The sequence below is a fragment of the Rhineura floridana genome, chromosome 11 (assembly GCF_030035675.1).
Source record: "Rhineura floridana isolate rRhiFlo1 chromosome 11, rRhiFlo1.hap2, whole genome shotgun sequence".
Taxonomy (NCBI): domain Eukaryota; kingdom Metazoa; phylum Chordata; class Lepidosauria; order Squamata; family Rhineuridae; genus Rhineura; species Rhineura floridana.
In genome coordinates this window covers 5,943,323-5,962,201 of record NC_084490.1, presented here as the reverse complement: position 1 = coordinate 5,962,201, position 18,879 = coordinate 5,943,323, and the positions used below count along the sequence as shown (strand labels likewise).

Below are 18,879 nucleotides of genomic sequence, written 5' to 3'. Positions count from 1 at the left end.
CTGGGAAGAGGCCTCTTCACGACAATAAACAAGTACTGAGCGACCAATCAGGCGTTCGCTTGCAAGCTGAAGGCCTCGTCCAATCAGCTCAGGTAATTGGCCGTGCTTTCTTGTGTGTTCGTAAAATTAAAAGGTAGCTTGAGGCGCATTACCGTGCCCCTCGTTTATGTTAGCCAATAATCGTCATGGCGAACAATACACTTTATTTTTTCCGCGTTTTTATCCAATCAAGCTTTGTCTTTTAAGTTCCTCCATCGGCTTGTCCAATCATCTGTGAGTAGTTTTCGCCTTTGGCCCACCACCGTCTTACAACCATTGGTTCTACTTGGAGGCGGGGAAAAGCAAAACCTTTCCTCACACGTTCTGAGTCATTATCGAATGAGCGTCAAGATCACAGATGGAAATCCCACCTTCCTGCCACAGCCTGGCTAATCGTTATCCCGATTGTCGGACATCCTCCCCTCCTCGATACGTCTCTCTTCCTCCCTCTTCTCTCTTAGCCAATCAATAGCGTTAAAGCCCACGCGCGTGCGCTGTACGACCTCCGCGAGAAGGAGAAGGGAGGGGGAAGGCTGTGGAGGGACAAGTGTCCGCCGCCATCTTAGCATCGCTACCGCTGCTGTTGCGGCCGCATCTGAGGAGAGAGTGAAAGATTTGGAGCCGGCCCAGGCCAAAAAGACCACTGGGGTCTAACAGCCAAAGGGGAGGGGGAGGTGGGTGAGTGACTTCGAGACAGGCCTGTGAAGGTGGGGGAGGGCCGGAGCCACTGAACGGGCAGAAGCGGCGACGGCTGTGATGTCACGGCCGCGGCGGTGACATCAGCGGGAGGGGTTTTTAGGGCTCCCACGATTCTACAAGAGAGAAGGAGACCTCGGTTCGAAGAATAGCAGATACGGAGAGGTGAGAGGGTGGGGCTTTGGGCAGAGGGGGCGTGGTCTTCCTGTTGGGAGCCTGCTTTGTACCTTCCCTATTTTCTTTCTCCTCTCCTCTCCAAGCTATCCCCTCCTGCATTGCGGCTGAGGAGAGGTGGGTAAGACTCCAAGTAGGCGTGATAGGGTCTCCTCCTGATGGGAGCGGGTCTCATTGATGGTTTCAAGGCAGGTAACAAGATGGTGCCTTTGAGGCGTAAGTCGGGTTGTTGAACATGGCGGGATGCGTGGTGGTCGTGGTAGTGATAGTGGGGCTCATTTCCTCTTTACAGGCAGAGTGTGAGGGTGGTGGTAAAGCTTAATCTATTCCTAAGAGCGAGTTGGGACTCGAGGTCACAGAAAGCTTTAAGGCGACTTGGGAGCGGAGAGGTGTCCTGCCTCTGGTGTCCATTGTGGTGTATTGTGATGTTCCTGTATTAGTGTAAATAGGGTAAGTGCTGGTTGTATTGGAGATACATGGTAAGTAGAATGAAAGAGGAAGGGGGAGTGAATGGGCAGTAGAATGCTGGATGATTGGCTGAATGTTTAAAATGGCTGACAGTATAAAAGGAAGTATGACAGGTAAATCTGGGTGGATGTGGGGTGGATGTGAAGTGGATGTAGTGTGGATGTGAGGTGGACGTTGGTGGGTTTTAGAGAGTTGTTTGTCAGGAGAGCGTGGAGAAGGAGGGGGTGGAGTTCGGATTAGTATTAGATAAAACCATATCCTTATGTGCCTTATGAAGAAATCTTGTTAATCTTGTTCTCTGTGTTACTTAATAAATACTTAATTTGGTTTACCAGAGGCCTGATCCTTGGCTGGGGTTTCACAGACCAGAAGGGAGGGTGAGGTAAATAACCAAGGCTGAAGAGTGGCAAATGGTGGCAGCAGGTGAAGGGAAGAATATAACACCACAAGTATTCAGAGCAAACCAGAATTATAAGCAGTCTGAGTAAATCAAAGGGATTGGGACAGTTTAAGCACGCAGTCACAGAGGTAACCTAATTGAGGGAGACTCAGGCAGAGTCTCTAGGAATACTGGTTATAGGACGTGACTGGTGGTGCTGCCTAGCAGGGGGATCTGTTGAGATCTATGCTAGAGCGGAGAGGGAAACCATAAAAAAGGACAGTCCGGACTGGTGGAGTCCCTGGTGGTGCCTAGAGACAGGCAGTAACCACGAGCAGGTAGGAACCTGACAGGGAGAGCCAGGGAAGGGCGTCACATGTGGTAGCACAGCGGTGGGATACGAACAACAGAGAATCCAGACACGAATACTAGAGAATCCCTAACAGTGGTGTGGCAAACAGAAATAGCAAAACAAGATTATTTGTGAGAGTGACTGGCAAAGAGCATGTGGCAAAGAGTGAGTGAACTCAAACACCATGGCTGAATATATAAAAATGAAAAGAGAGGAGCTGGTGGAGAAGTGCATAACATTCAATTTACCTCACGAGGGTAAAGGGGTAGATGAATTGAGGGTAGCACTTATAGGATTTGCAACTGCCCAGCAAAAACAACCTGTCAGGGAAGAGACCCCAGAAGGATACTCAAGCAATCCCGCTTATATAGAGTACTTGAGGGAGAAGTTAAGATGGGAGCATGAGTTGGAAACTGAGAGATTGAGGATGGAAGGTGCAGAGAAGGAAAAACAGAGGGAGTTGGAATTTGAGAGAATGAGAGTGAATGCAGAATTACAGGTAGAAAAGTTAAAATTTGAAAGAGAGAAGTTTCATTCTGATGAGACAAGGAAAGACAGAGATGGAGCAAAAATAAAAATTACTCCAAAGGACTTTGCTGTCTATGAGCCTGGTCAAGATCCTCAAATTTATCTCACAACCTTTGAAAAGGCAGCTCCATTGTGGGGGCTACCTGAAGATAAATACATGCAGTATTTATCAAACCTGATTAAAGGGGAATTGGCAGAGGTATACCAATATTTCCCCTCAGACAAGCCCATCACCTATGCTGAGTTTGAAGAGGCAGTCTACAAAAGATTTAGACTGGGACCTGACTATTTTAGAAAGCTTTTCAGAAACTGTCAGATCCAAGCAGGGAGGTCTTTTGTGGAACTGGGAGCAAAATTGATGGATATATTTGGAAAGTGGATGAGTAGTGCCAAAGCTCAGTCAGTGGAAGAGGTGAAAAGCCTCATGATACTGGATCAATTATACCATCAGTTACCACCAGAAATAAGGCTCCTGGTCAAAGACCGTTCCCCTACATCTGTGCAGGAGGCTGCCGAGATGGCGGATCACTTTGCCTCCAATAGAACTGGCTGGGTGGGGAAAACATCAAGAGATTTTAAACCCAGACCATATAATGCTGGCAGAAGGGATGTGGTGCCACAGCGAGTGAGTCCTCCAATAAAATCTGAAGGGCACAGGACACCCCAGAGTGGATCTGTGTACCCTAAAAGTGAGGAGAAATTATGCTACAAATGTGGTAGACCGGGGCACCTACGTTTTCAATGTGAGGTTGCCAACCCCATTAGTAATCCTGCTCAGACAAGGGCAGTGAAAACAGAGCCCAAGGCTTTAGAAACAGCGAAAAAGGTTCAGTTTTGCCAGATAAACTGACAAGTAACAGACCTTGATTCAAGTCTGAGAGAGGAAGTGAGTGTACAAGGGGCAAATTATTGGGCATTGCTTGACACTGGTGCCGCTCAGACGTTACTGAGGCCAGATTTAATAAAATCTGAAGAAATATTACCTCAGGAAACGGTGAATATCCAAGGAGGGGTCAACCAGAAAGCTTGCCTGTGGCCATGGTGAAAATGGCGTGGAGAGGCCGAGAGGGCAGATATAAAGTAGGCATTAATGCCCAGCAACAAGAACCAGTAATACTGGGAAGAGATGTTATGGGAGCCCAAGGGAAAATATATGTGGTGACCAGATAGCAACTTGGCAGAGAAAAAGAAGCCATGTTAAGGGGGGCTGAAGCAAACAGGGTGGAAACTGTTAGCGAACCTCAGGTCGCCATACCAACCACTAGCAGGCCTGCTGAAGGAGACAAACTATCAGCTGGTCTCTGGGGAAGAGACAGAGCATTTCAGAGAAGAACTGAATAAGGATACCAGTTTGAATCAAATAAAGGAACAAGCCCTGACCCAACAGATTCATTTCACTGACAAACTGAGGAATCAAGTTGTGTGTGAGAATGGAATTTTATATAGACTGTGGATGCCTGCTGAGAGAAAGGATGAATGTGAACCAGTGAAGCAATTGATAGTACCTAGCAAATACAGAACCAGATTGCTAGAGGTAGCCCACGATGTCCCATGTGTAGGACATCTGGGAATAAAAAAGACCAAGAGGAGATTGGCTGCACACTATTATTGGCCAAACATCTCCAAAGATGTAAAACAACATTGTCTATCTTGTGGTATATGCCAAAAGGTGGGAAAAAGTGAAGTCAAGACCAAGGCACCCTTAAAGCCCCTTCCTATAATTGGACAACCCTTTTATAGAGTGGGAATAGATTTGGTGGGCCCTTTTTCCAAACCCACAAGGCATGGCAAGAAATATCTAGTGGTGGTGGTGGATTTTGCCACCAGGTACCCAGACGCAGAAGCACTAAGATCTGTAGAAGCCCCTGTAGTGGCAGAGGCTTTATTAAAAATCCTTATGAGGCTGGCTTTCCCTCATGAAGTGCTGACGGATCAAGGCAGTGTATTCATGGGAGAAGTGATGCAATGTATGTGGAAATGTTGTGGTCTAAAACATCTAAAGACCACTACTTACCATCCCGCCACTAATGGGCTAACAGAGAGATTCAATGGAGTTTTGAAGAGCATGATAAGAAGCTATGTACAAGATCACCCACAAGACTGGGATGAACGTTTGGGATGCTTCTTATTTGCATACAGAGAAGTCCCTCAAGAGTCAACAGGCTTCTCACCCTTTGAACTCATGTTCACTAGAAAAGTGAGGGGACCTTTGGAACTATTAAAAAATTCATGGGAAGGAACCCTGGGAGAGTACAAAACATCTGTAGATTTTGTATTGGAATTCCGCAATAAATTAACATCAATGATGGAGGTGGTGAAAAAGAATTTGGGTCAAGCACAGCAGAAGCAAAGTTACTGGTATGACAGAACAGCCAGGGAACGTGTGTATGATGTGGGAGATATGGTTATGGCGTTCATACCCAGGAAACATGACAAATTACAGGCTAACTGGGAAGGACCATATACCATCAGAGAAAGGCTTGACACAGTGACGTATGTAATCACCATAGACCAATTAAACAAAAGCAAAGTGGTTCATGTAAATATGTTAAAGCCTTACCATACCAGGGATGCAAAGGTGTTGCAAGTTACCTTATTCCCTGAGGGAAGTGGGCCTGAACTTCCAGATTTGGTACAGGAAAGCAAAGACAAAGGAGGGGTAGATCAAGTGGAATGGTCAGAGGAGGTGGAGGAGGAAGTAAAGGAAGAGATTCTGAGAGTTTTGAAAAACTATAGGAATCTCTTTAGCAACAAACCTGGCCGAACCAGTATAGTTATACATTCCATTGATACTGGAGATCATGCCCCAATCAGATCTGTTCCGTACCGTGTGAATGGGAAAGTTTTGAATGAGATCAAAAAGGAGGTGGAAGATATGCTGGAATTAGGAGTGATCAGGGAATCCATCAGTCCCTGGGCCTCAAGTATTGTCCTGGTTCCGAAAAAAGATGGAACGACAAGGTTTTGCATTGATTATCGGCTAATCAATAAAATTACTGTCCCAGATGCGTATCCTATGCCTAGGGTAGACGCAATGTTAGAGTTATTGGGGGCAGCAACCATTATCTCTACACTAGATCTCTGTAAAGGATTTTGGCAAATGGAACTAGACGAGCAATCCAGAGCCAAAACTGCCTTCAGTACACCAGATGGGTTATATGAGTTTGTGACCTTACCCATGGGACTAAGGAACTCACCAAGTTCATTTCAGAGGCTAATCAATACTGTGTTGCGAGGCATGTCAGATTTTGCAGTGGCCTATATCGATGACGTGGCCATTTTTAGCAAGTCGGTGCCTGAGCATGTCCAACACCTGACAACAGTATTGGAGGCCTTAAGAAAAGCAGGCCTCACAATAAAAGCTAAGAAATGCCAGTTTGGACTAAAGGAAGTAATCTATTTAGGACATAAGGTGGGGAGTGGGAAAATCACCCCCTTATGGAGCAAGGTGGAGGCAATACAAGCGTGGCCGATCCCCTTAACCAAAAAACAAGTAAGGGCATTTCTGGGTGTGGCTGGATTTTATAGGAAGTTTGTGAGAAATTTTGGGGAAATAGCAACCCCCTTGCATGAATTAACAAAGAAGAAGTGTTCTGAGCGTGTGGTATGGACGGATGAATATCAGAAGGCTTTTGATCTACTGAAGCAAGCCTTGTGCCAAGGACCCATATTAATAGCACCAGACTATGAGAAACCATTCATTGTGGCTACAGATGCGTCGGACCTCGCGCTGGGAGTCGTCTTGCTACAGGAGAGAGAAGGCACCAGACATCCAGTGGCGTACCTGAGTCGCAAGCTGACGCCGAGGGAGAAAAACTATTCGTCGGTCCAGAAGGAGTGCCTAGCGGTCGTGTGGGGACTGAACAAGTTGCGCCCATACGTGTGGGGACGAAGATTCACAGTGACTACGGATCATCGGGCCTTGTTATGGTTGCAGACTATGAAAAACCATAACACTATGCTGCAGAGGTGGTCCTGGGCCCTACAGGACTATCAGGTGGACTTCCAGTTCATAAAAGGCAAGGACAATGTACTGGCCCATGGACTTTCCGGGCAAGTGGCTGGGACTGCAGTGACGTGACCAGACAGAGGAACAAAGAAAGACATTTTCCCCATAGAGACTTTTATTTGTTAACGCGACGTATAAATCCTGGAACAGGAATAATACTCTGCTGTTGTTTAAGGGGGGGGAAATGTGATGTTCCTATATTAATGTATACATGGTAAGTGGAGTGAAAGAGGAGGGGGAGTGAATGGGCAGTAGAATGCGAGATGATTGGCTGAGTGTTTAAAATGGCTGAATGTATAAAAGGAAGAGTGAGAGTGGAATCGGGGGGGAGAAGAGAAAGAGTGGATTGCTTGGTGGGGTTTGAGAGAGTTGTTTGCCAGGAGAGAGTGGAGAAGGAGGTGGAGTTCGGATTAGTATTGAGTAAAACCATATGCTTATGTGCCTTAAGAAGAAATCTTGTTAATCTTGTTAGCTTTGTTATCTGTAATAAATACTTAATTTGGTTTACCAAAGGCCTGATCCTTGGCTGGGGTTTCACAGACCAGAAGGGAGGGTAAGGTAATGACCAAGGCTGAAGGGGAACTGTAACAAATGGTGGCAGAGCAGATAGGTAAACCATAAGAGAGTGCGGTCCGGACTGGTGGAGTCCCTGGTGGTGCCAAGAGACAGGCAGTAACCACGAGCAGGTAGGAACCTGACAGGGAGAGCCAGAGAAGGAAGCATCACAGAAGGATGTGAGCAAATCCATCTTGTCTCACCCCTTTCTCGCCATACATAAGCATGGCTATGGTGGTTTTTCTTGAGTACAGGTTTCATTGTAATATGAGAACCACTGGTGCCCAAGAGCCACACACAATGGTTCCATTACCCTCCTCCTGTTCCTCATAATTGGCCCAGTGGTGTTACTAAGACTCTATCTACCTTTGGCTCGATGTAGGACCCATTCACATTGGCTGCTACCAATGAATGTTTCTCCCATGAACTTTAAACAAAGTTCACCTCTCGTCCATCCGGACAAGGCTACATACTGGGTAGTATCAAGACTTTTCAGAGACTCATCACGTTTGAGCCATTCATCTGAAACAAGACCAGTTGCATTCAGAGGTATTCCTATCAGTGGGATACCTTCCTTTTCATAAGTTGGGGTGTGCATACAGATCCAGCAAGTACTCTTGTTCATTCCTCTAGCAAGACTGACCATTAACCTCAGGTATGTATTTCTACTCCAATCAGGATGCCCTGTAAAAAGAAGGCTATACAATATTAAGGAAGCAAGCCTAACTCCCGCAGGAGCCATATTAGAATTGTGATTATAAGAAATACCAAGGAAACAGCAATAAAGGCAAACTTTTCTCTAGCAGTGCAAGTCACTGGCCTCCCCACCTCGATATGGGAAGGTCCAAAAGAGTCCAGTGGGCTATGTGCTACTTCGATAAGCTCAAAGTCTATCTGAGGAGCGGATCTACCGAAGGGGTTGCACCTCATTGGCTCCAAAACGGATAGATGCTATTTGTCTTGTCTTCTCAGACACTCTTCAGTTTCGTAGTCCTAACTTCTCCCAGGTAGATAAGATGTCACTCACGAAGTCCTCTGGCAGCGCGGGGGCCTCTCCTCAAATGGTAGGGATGGTGGTCCTCAGGAAGGGACTCCTTTCCCTTGGTCTTTCCTCCTGGTGTCCCGTCAGAATCCTGCTGGCCTTTCTCACTCTCGCCTGGCGGCTGGGCCTTTCGACAATGGGATGCATGTATCCAAGCTGTCTTCTCAGCGATGCGCACCGCGGTAAAGGTCGTCAGGAGTCTCTGAAAAGGACCCGACCATCGAGGCTGAAGGCAATCCAATCGCCAGGTTGGAATCGATGAGCAGGCACGTCTAGCGGGACAGGAGCGGCTTCCTGGACCTGGGAGGAAAGAGTTCTCAACATTTTTGCAAGATTAGTGCAGTAGACCAGGAGTTCCTCCTGGCCTTCCAACAAAGGTTGTATTTGAGCTGGTCTGGGAGCCACCCCCACTCTCATAGGGTGGCCAAAGAGAATTTCATGTGGTGTAAGCCCATGTTTTCTGTTTGGTGCATTTTGCATCCCCATGAGAACTAATGGGAGTGCATCTGGCCAAGATAGGTCAGTTTCAGCACACATTTTTGCTAGTCTCATTTTCAAAGACTGGTTGCAGCGTTCAACAAAAGCAGATGATTGGGGATGGTATGGAATGTGTAATTTATACTGGATGCCTAAGGCTTGGCAAAGCTGTACTACTTTAGCTGTAAAGTGAGTACCTTGATCAGAATCCAATTGGACAGGTAAGCCAAATCGGGGGATGATGTGTTTAAGCAGTGCCTTGGAGACAGCTACGGCATCTGCGTGTCGTGATGGAAATGCTTCTACCCAACCAGAAAAATGACAGATGGTGACCAATACATATCTGTAGTTCTGGCATTTTGGCATTTCTATGAAGTCCAATTGAACATGCTGAAATGGTCCATAGGCCCAAGGAGTGGTGCCAGTAAGAGGACGTTCTGGTTTGCCAGCATTGTGTTTTAAACATACTGAACAAGTGGATGCCACTTGGGCCAGAACAGGTGTAATCTTAGGAGCAAACCAGACAGTTGAAATTTGCAATAGCATCCCCCCTTTGCTCAGGTGAGAAGAGTGATGAGTCGCCTGAGCAAGAGGAAAAAGAAGCGCTTGTGGGGCTACAAAGCGACCTGAGACATCCCTCCAGACAGAGTCAGGATGTAAGCGACAGCCAAAGCAGACCCAAAGATCTTTTTCATGCTCTGGGGCAGCTTCCTGAAGCAAAGCAAGTTCTGGTAGCTCAGAAACAGATGAGGGGAGGAGAATCATCTGAGAAGGAAGGTGGGGAGAAGAAGGTGTACTAAGAGCAGCAGCCTTAGCAGCAGCATCCTCCATGCGGTTGCCACGGCTAACAGGATCAGTAGCAGTGGTGCGGGCAGAGCAGTGCATGAAAGCAATAGAATTAGGAAGTTGAAGAGCAGACAGTAAAGCAGAAATAAGAGCTGAATGGGAAATTTGTGTGCCAGCCGAAGTCAAGAATCCTCTGTGTGACCAAATTTGACCCACGAAATGACAGGTTTTGAAAGCATAAGAAGAGTCTGTATAAATATTAGCAGAGCAACTGGATGCCAAAATACAGGCTCTCTGTAGAGCCACAAGCTCTGCAGCTTGGGCAGACCGAAGAGTAGGTAGAGAAAAGGCTTCTAGGACTTCATGTGGAGAGCACACAGCATAGCCAATTCTTAGGACTCCTGTGTCATCTCTGAAGCAGGAGCCATCTGTAAAAAGAATAAGATCAGGGTTATCTAGAGGAATGTCACGAAGGTCAGGGCGAGGGGTGGAGAGATGTTCAACAACCTGCAAACAATCATGGGGAGGAATTGAATGAGGTTCTCCATCAGAGGGAAGGGGCAACAGAGAAGCAGGGTTGAGAGGAGGACAGCGTTCAAAGATCAGATTAGGAGGGGTTAATAGAGTAGTTTCATAAGAAGTTTGACGTTGAGAAGAAAGGAACCGAGTTTTTTGATGGAGCAGTAGGGAATGGACAGAATGGGGAACCTGCAGGGTTAGGGGATGGCATTGGACCAAGTCATCAGATTTCCAAAGTAAAACAACTGCAGCAACGAGAGCTCGGAGACAAGGTGGGAAGCCTTTTGCCACAGGATCAAGTTCAGTACTGTAATAAGCAATAGGGTGTAATTTAGACGCAAAAGGTTGACAGACTACTCCAGAAGCAAAGCCCTCACGTTCATGGCAGTAGAGGGAGAAGGGTTTGTCATAGTCTGGGCGGCCCAAACCAGGAGCTTGAGCCAATGCTTTCTTCAGGTTAGTGAAAGCCTGTTCACAGTCTGCAGTCCAGGCAAGGGGGTCTTGAAGTTCTCCTGCTGTAAGAGTAGTCAGAGGTTTAGTAAGGGTAGAGCAGTTAGGTATCCAGTGTCTACAATAATTAGCAGCTCCTAAAAACCCACGAAGTTGGCGTTTGGTCTGTGGCCTGGGAATATTCAAAACAGATGAGATGCGATCCTGAGCAAGTTGATACTGGCCTTGGGAGATGCGATGTCCCAGATAGACAACCTCAGGTTGACAGAATTGTAGTTTAGCTTGTGAAATTTTGTGTCCCTTGTTTGCCAGTTGCTGGAGAAGATAAAGAGAGCCATTAAGGCAGTCCTGGTGCGTTTGCGATGCTATTATCAAGTCATCCATATAATACACCAGCACAGAGTTGGAGGGGAAGTTGAGGGTGTCTAAATCCTTTTTTTAATGCTTGAGCAAAGTAACATGGACTATCTCGGAACCCTTGAGGCAATCTGGACCAGCAAAGTTGAGAATTTTCCCAGGAAAAGGCGAACAGGAACCAGGAGTCAGGGTGCAGGGGTATAGAGAAGAAAGCAGAACAGAGATCTACAACTGTAAAGGTTGTAGCAGTGGCAGGGATATAAGTTAGGATAGTTGCAGGGTTTGGGACAACAGGGTGAATAGGAATGACAAAAGAATTAATAATTCTCAAATCTTGCACAAAATGGAAAATGGGTCTTCCCTGAGCGTCAAAGCGCCCCTCCTTTCTTACAGGGAGGATTGGAGTGTTACAAGGCGAGGTTGTTGGGACCAGAATACCTTGGGATTTGAAAGATTCAATAACTGGTCGAATACCATCAATAGCTTCTGAAGAAAGGGGGTACTGCTTTACTGAAGGGGTCTGTTTTTGGGGTACTGAATCACCACTGGCTCAGCAGACCAGACCATTCCCACGTCATTAGCATCTGTAGCCCAAAGAGAAAGGGGTAAGGTTAAAAGAACAGACTCATCCTTATCCAACACAGTAGGATTGGATGTCTCAGCTGGTGAGGTTAGGACGGCAACTAAAGAATGTACGTTGGATGCAGGGACGTCCAAGTACACCCCATCAGGTGTGCAGTAAATAGTAGCCCTAAGTTTGCAAAGGAGATCTCGTCCCAACAAATTCGCTGGAGAGCTGGAAGACAGAAGAAAAACATGGTCAGCAAGGAGAGGTCCCAAAGCTACAGCAGTGGGAGCAGACAACTGATAAGTATCAGATTTGCCAGAAATTCCAATAGCAGAAACTGTTTCACCGGAGACAGGAAGAGTGTAGTCAGCAGTACGCACAGTAGATAGAGAAGCACCTGTATCAATGAGAAAAGGAAGGGTTTTACCAGCAACAGTTAAATTAATAAGAGCATCAGAAGTAACAGGGGAAACTGAAAGACATTGAAGAGAATCAACACCTTGCCCTGAGCTTAGTCATTGCTGTTGAATTTCCTGAGTTTGGAATGGTTTTGCATCAATATTTGGAAATCTTGGTGTTAGGGCGCCACCTGCTGTTGGACGAAGGGAACACTCGTTTTTCCAGTGGCCTCTTTGATGACAGTACGCTCACACATCACGTGGGAGGGGTGAAGGGGGCATTTCCTGACCTCTTCCCCAACCCCGCCCAGTGGAAGGAGGTCGGTTGTAACTTCCTCGTTGAGCCATTTGCTCTCTGCCACGGCTGGGATGCTGATACTCAGAAAGCTGGAGAGCCAAGAGGGATTTTTTCTTTTTACTTTGATCAGCCTGCTGCTGATCGAAAATCTGGGTAGCGGCTTTAACTACAGCAGTTGCAGGCATCCCTGCCCATCCCAGCATAACAGTCTCAAGATGTTTGCGCACAGAGGATTGGAGCCCGTTTACAAAGGTTCCAACTACCAAGCCATTTAAGTCTGCATTTGTCATATTGACTCCTCCATGGCGCCTAAGGATCAGGCACAAGCAGGTGTAGTAATCACCCGGATTTTCTTTCTCGCCGTTTACAGAGCTCCACCTGGTTCCAGTCTAATTTTATCAGCTGTACTTCCAGGCATGCCTTAGCCAAGCGAGTGCATAAGTTGGCTAAGTGAGTTCTCTCAGCTTGGGTAGAATGCCCTGGATCTTCAGATGGCCATGCAAGCTCCGCATTGCCTTCCCCTACTCCTGTTTTTGCTATTAAAGCAGATTTTTGTTCTGGGGACAGGAGTCCAGAAAGTAATTGGTTCATGTCAGCCCAAGTTGGATTATAAACGCTTATGATTTGTTCTAGTTTTTCTTTAAACTCATTGGGAGCCTCTCTGAGTTTTGGAAAGGTATTAGACCAGTACATAAGATCTGCAATTGTCCAGGGAACATGCGCAAAGGTCACTTGCCTTCCCGCAGATGAGGGGGGGTATTGACGAAGTGGATATATGCCGGCCGGCTGGATTTTGGCGAAGCACCCAGGAAAATTTTCTGGATTAAAATGAATAGAGGTAGGTCCTGCATTACCTCCGTCTTTCCCCTTAATTTGACAAATGGGGCGGGCGCGCTTGTCTAGGGAAGTTGCTACAACTGTAAACGTTGAGTTTAATTCTGGCGCAAGCCCTTTTTGTAAGTCTTGCATCGACAAGTGGGAAAACTTTTCTTTAAATGTTAATTCCTCAGGAGACAATGGCCATTCTTCTCTAGTAAGTTCAGGTGGGGGGGGGGGCGTTTTTGGCATTACCAGCAGGTTCTCTGTAATACGTTTGGGTGTTTCAGAGCCTAAAAAGGTACCAGCTTGTGCTAAAGGGAGTGGTGCCTGCCCCGGCAGTGAAATGGCTGCTGCCTGAGCTTGAAGCTGAGTTATTTCAGCTGTTGGGACCCACATGTCCAAAACATCTTCTGGTACATCGTTGTAGGGCGGCAAAGGGGCGTTGGCTAGCAAGCTCGGGTACAGAGGCAGCAAGGGGCGTTGGCATGCATTTTTTTCTTGTTCCTTTTCTTTCTCAATTTTCCTTTTTTCCTCCAGTTGTGGTTTTAACTTTTTGTTAGAATCTTGAAGACTTGTTACTATGGATTTCTGTTTCCTGCGTTCTGCCTCCTCTTTCCAGAGGACCCAGAAATCCATATGCCTAGGCTTTGTTTTCTCTAGTTTTTCCCCTAAATAGGTGAGCTTGTGCATGTCAAAAGTGCCATTTTGCGGGAATTGAAGCTCAGGCCGGTCGGAGGTGCACTCACTCCACCAGTGAGTCAGCTTCACCAGCTTTTGAGCAGTTTTTGGACCCAAACGGGTTCCATAATTTCGGCATATATACCCCATAGGGGGTTTTTCATCAGGACAAGACACACCTCCACCCATGTTTTGTCCGGAGCTGAAACTGATCAAGGGGTGGAGAAGAGCAGTTTAGAAAAGCCAGGCATCCCCAGCAAACAGAGAGAAAAAGTTAGAACAGTATCAGTTTCATTCATGGCTCATTAGGACGTCCTCCAAGCCTATCCTAACACCCAAACCAGAGACTGTGGGACTGTTGTTTACCCTTTGTCGTGAGTGTGGATGTAACCAGGGAGGGAAACCTTAACGCAGGGGCTTCGATAAACTATGGGAAATTCTTACCGCCCGTCCAGGAGTCCCAGGGGTTGGAGGTGGGAGCTAAGCAGGAGGATTTGATCAAAACGATGTCCTCTTACCTCTCAAGATGCGCGCAAACCGCCGCTCCGACCTTCTCCCCTCGGGTTGACCCAGACAGGAGATGGTACGGTTGGACTTACGGTGAACGGTGTTTCTTCATGGATGCCATGAGGTCTCCACGTGGGTTATAGTCCCCAATCAGCTCAAGACAGGAACCTGTCATAATTTTTTCTTGGCTCCTCCCCTTCTTACTGAGGTGATGCCAGTTCTCTTTCTTGACCAGCTCGGAACTTCACTTCAGTGTAACATAGAAAGAACAAATCAGAAGATATAACAACAGAATAAGAGCAGATAACACAGATTGCAGATGGATTTCCCAGCCCCTCATAGGGAGGGTCGTGGAGACCTCATGGCATCCATGAAGAAACACCGTTCACCGTAAGTCCAACCGTACCTTCTTTCATGGATGCCAGTGAGGTCTCCACGTGGGACGTACCAAAGCTCGGCCATAGGGTGGGTCTATTGAGGAAGAACCTGCTGGAGAACCCTACGACCGAATGCGGCCTCCGCAGATGCGTATAAGTCCATTTTGTAGTGTTGGGTAAACGACGAAGGTGAAGCCCAAGTTGCTGCCCTGCAGATCTCCTCCAATGGGGCATTAGCTGAAAAGGCAGCTGTTGTGGCTGCCGCTCTAGTGGAATGCGCCGTGATTCCCTGTGGCACGGGTTTACTGAGTGATCTGTAGGCTAAGGAAATACATGCCTTTAGCCATCTAGCTATAGTTGATTTTGACACCTTGTGGCCTAGAGTCGGAGGATGGAATGATACCAGCAGAGATTCCGATCTATGGAATTGAGCTGTCCTACCTTCAATGCCCTCCTCGCATCGACGGAGTGCCATGCCCTTTCCATGGGGTGTTTAGGATTTGGGCAGAACGTGGGCAGCACGATTTCCTGTTGCAGGTGAAACTGAGACCTGACCTTTGGTATGAAGCTAGGGTCGATCCTCAGTACAACTCTATTGTTATGGAAAATGCAGAGGTGTTTTTGCACTGATAGAGCCTGAATCTCTGATATCCTGCATGCTGACGTGATTGCTATGAGGAACGTGACTTTGAAGGTGAGTATTCGCAAAAGAACTGTCTGCAGGGGTTCGAATGGAGATTTCTGTAGTGCAGTCAACACTGTATGGAGGTGCCATGAAGGAAATCTGTGCACTACCGGAGGGCTGATAACGGTTGCTCCTCTTAGAAATCTCTTGAGAAGCGAATATGACGCTGGAGAGACCCCTTTGTCTAAAGATAGAACGGATGCAAGCGCCGATAGCTGACGTTTGAGGGTGTTAGGACGTAGACCCTGGTGGAGGCCGTCCTGGAGGAACTGCAGGATATGTGGTGCAGATGCCATCATAGGATTGGTGTCGTGCGCTGTACACCAACGCAGGAAAGCTGCCCAAGTGGATTGGTATATCCTGAGCGTAGATGGCCTACGTGACGCCAGGATAGTTGCTGTCGATCAGGTGAAATATTTAATGCTAACAGCCTGCTCCGTTCAACCTCCAGGCGACTAGCTGAAGCCAGGCTGGGTCTGGGTGGAGGACCGGTCCCTGATGTAACAGGTCGTGTCGATTTGGAAGTGGAAGGGGGGTTTTGACAGACAGCTGGACTAGGTCTGCAAACCACGGTCTTCTCGGCCAGTATGGGGCTATTAGGACCACCTGTGCCTCTTCCTCCTGATCTTGTTGAGGACTCTGGTGAGGAGAGGAGTTGGTGGAAACGCATACAGTAGGAGCTGTGGCCAACTCGCCGTCAGTGCGTCTATCTGTTCCGCCCCACGTGTGTGGAATCTTGCAAAATATCAAGGGATCTGATAGTTTGTGTCCGAGGCAAAGAGGTTCACCTCTAATTTTCTGAAGTGTTGTTGAACCATCAGGAAGACGCTTTTGTTGAGTGCCCGTTCCCCTGGGAATATCTGACATCTGCTGAGCCAATCCACCCGATCGTTCATTGCTCCCTGCAGGTATTCCACCGATACAGATGTAAGGCGCTGCTCTGCCCAGGACAGCATGGCTATTGCTTCTCCGCTGAGAAGCTTGGATCGGGTCCCTCCTTGTCTCATTATGTATGATCTGGTCGAGGTGTTGTCTGTTTTGATCAATACATTGGGGTAGTGAAGACTGGGAAAGAAATGCTTCAGCGCCAGGTGAGCTGCTCTCAGTTCCAGCCAGTTGATGGGCCTGGCTGTCTCTGGTGGACTCCAACGTCCTTGTACAAAGAGATCCATATAATGAGCCCCCCAGCCCCAGAGGCTGGCATCTGAAGTAATTATTGCACGAGGCGGGTCCTGTATCGGGATCCCCCTGGACAAATTCGAGTCCCGATGCCACCAGGTGAGAGACTGACGCACTTTGTGTGGTAAGGCAATCACACGGTGTCGCCTCGAGGCGATGTCTCTCTGGAACTTGATCAGAAGATGTTGAAGAGGACATGAATGAAGTCTGGCCCATGGTGTAACTGCTATAGATGATGCCATCATCACGAGCAGTTTTGCCAGGCGCATCAAGTCTGATTTCGTTTGGTCGCGTATGGAGCGTACTAGGTCTGTGATGGCCCGGATTCGTTGTGGCGCCAGCGTTATAGTTTGAGCAAGGGTGTCTATCACCGTGCCCAGGTGTATAAGTGATTGCGTGGGGTAGAGGTGACTCTTTTGAACATTCACTAAAAAACCGTGGTTTTGTAGGAAACTGAGTGTAAGATTTAAGTCTTTGTTTGCCTGGGTAAACGACTGACACCTGAGAAGTAGGTCGTCCAGATAAGGGGAGAGGTGCACCCCTTTCAGACGTAGGCCTGAGAGTGCTGCTGCCAGCACCTTGGTGAAGATCCTGGGTGCCGTGGCAAGTCCGAATGGCAGGGCTTTGTACTGAAAGTGTTTCTTGTCGTATGTGAACCTGAGCAACCTTCTGTGCGTGGGGTGAATTGGAATGTGCAGGTAGGCCTCCTTGAGGTCTATGGATGCCAAATAATCCTGGGGTTGGAGTGCCTCTCTGATTGAAGCTATAGTTTCCATGCGGAAAGTCTTGCGTTTCAGGAACCGGTTGACAAACCTGAGGTCGAGCACCCCCCTGAATGAACTGTCCTTTTTTGCCACCAAAAAGAAGAGGGAGTACACTCCTGAGAACCGTTTGTCCATGGGGACGGGTTCTATAGCTGAGATTTGTAGAAGGTGCTCTATTTCTGCTAGGAATGTTCCGTGTTTTTGTAGTGATGTCGGTCTGTGTGAGAAGAAACGTGGGGGTGGATACTGATGTAACTCCAGTCTGTACCCGTCTTTGATAATGCTCAGGACCCATTTGTCTTTTGTTGTTGTCTGCCATTGGTTTAGGAAGTAATTGAGTCGACCTCCGACAGGTATAGAGTCAGAAACGTTGTTGTGGTTGACGCCGCTGCCTAGTCTGGTAGGACTGCTGTCTATTCTGGTGGAATCTCTGTGGAGGCTTCTGGTTTTGCCAGGGAAAACGGGAGCCTCTAAAATCCCTCAGTCTGTTGCTGAAGAAGGGCCTTGAGCCACGAAAGGAACGCGTCTGGAAAGTGGGAGTATAGCGTCGGAATGGCTTTCTTTCCTCTTTCCCCTGTGAGGGCATAACTTTCTTTTTATCCTTATTGTCCACCAATACCTCCGCCAGATTGTCTTCCCCAAATAATTTCCCACTTGTATATTTAGCCGTGGCTAGATTAAATCTGGATGCATTGTCCGCATCCCAGTGTGAAAGCCATACTAGGCGTCTGGCTACCACTGCCGTGGCCATAGCCCTGGCTGCAAATTGTGAGGAATCCATGGTAGCGTCTGCTACGAAGGCCATGCAGCGAGAGAGTTTTAAAATGGACTTTCGTAACTTGGAGACCTCCAGCTCCTGACTTTGGGCTAGGTCCTCAATCCACAGCAGTGATGCCCTACAGAACACTGAAGCTGCCACAGAGGCTCTTATGGACATAGCCGTCGCTTCATGTACCCGCTTAAGTGCTAGATCTGACTTGCGCTGTATGGGATCTTTGAGATGAGCATCCCCATCCCGTGGCAAGATCGAATGTGACAGGAGCGCAGTAATAGGCCCATCCACGTCTGGGGCCCGCAACTGTTCCATAACACTAGGTTCTAAGGTATATAGTCTATTAGCCCAGTTAGTCCCTCTTTTGGGGTATAGCGGTAGCTCCCACTCCTGTTGAATATTAGCCAACAGCATAGGTGGGCACGGAATGCCCTTAGGCCCGGTCTTAACAGTAGGCAGTACCATAGCTGGCCTGGAGGAGGTAGGTTGTTCCTCAGAAGGAGCAGTCAGCTCCAGGGAAGCAATCACCTTTTTTAATAATGATTCAAAATGAACTTCCAAAAATAGTCTGACCGAGTTTTGAGCCTCTGTTTCTGAGGCATCGGTCCATTCTCCGTCATCCATGGACCCTGTAGATCCGATTTCTGATAGGGCATCCTGGTGGTCCCGCTCATAATACCCCGTACCCATAGCCACCAAAGTCCGGTCAGGGGAAAGCTGTCTGGCAACCTGGCATGGTCTCTTACATGGTGGGGGGGGGCGGCTACTGCCGTAGGCTGTGGGCATTGTGGAGTATTGGGGGGTATCACAGTAAATGGTGGGACCTCCTCTAATAGTGCCTGCTTAAGTTGCCAAATTACGTCAGGCGAAAACAACTGTGCCAGCGTCATTGAAGGGGTTATTAAAGGAGCTGGCATAGGCTGAGGAGAGAGCTGTGGTGGAGAGACGGGGGGGCCATACCGCCCATGGGCTTCCGTCGTTCCCTCATCCTCCGATCTGCTGT

At 47.8% G+C, this 18,879-nt stretch overlaps 1 protein-coding gene across 5 annotated transcripts in view; it reads right to left on the bottom strand.

Annotated features, from left to right (window-relative positions):
* Nucleotides 1–615: 615 nt before the first annotated feature.
* Nucleotides 616–18,879, bottom strand: part of LOC133367070 (protein arginine N-methyltransferase 5-like) — a 39,348-nt gene continuing 21,084 nt past the window's right edge. The window contains exon 11 of one of the 5 annotated variants that reach the window (XM_061590786.1): nt 616–634. In XM_061590786.1, coding sequence (XP_061446770.1) covers nt 634 — 1 coding nt within the window. In that variant the 3' untranslated portion in view covers nt 616–633. The other 4 variants (XM_061590784.1, XM_061590783.1, XM_061590782.1 and 1 more) reach the window with 4 other exon arrangements.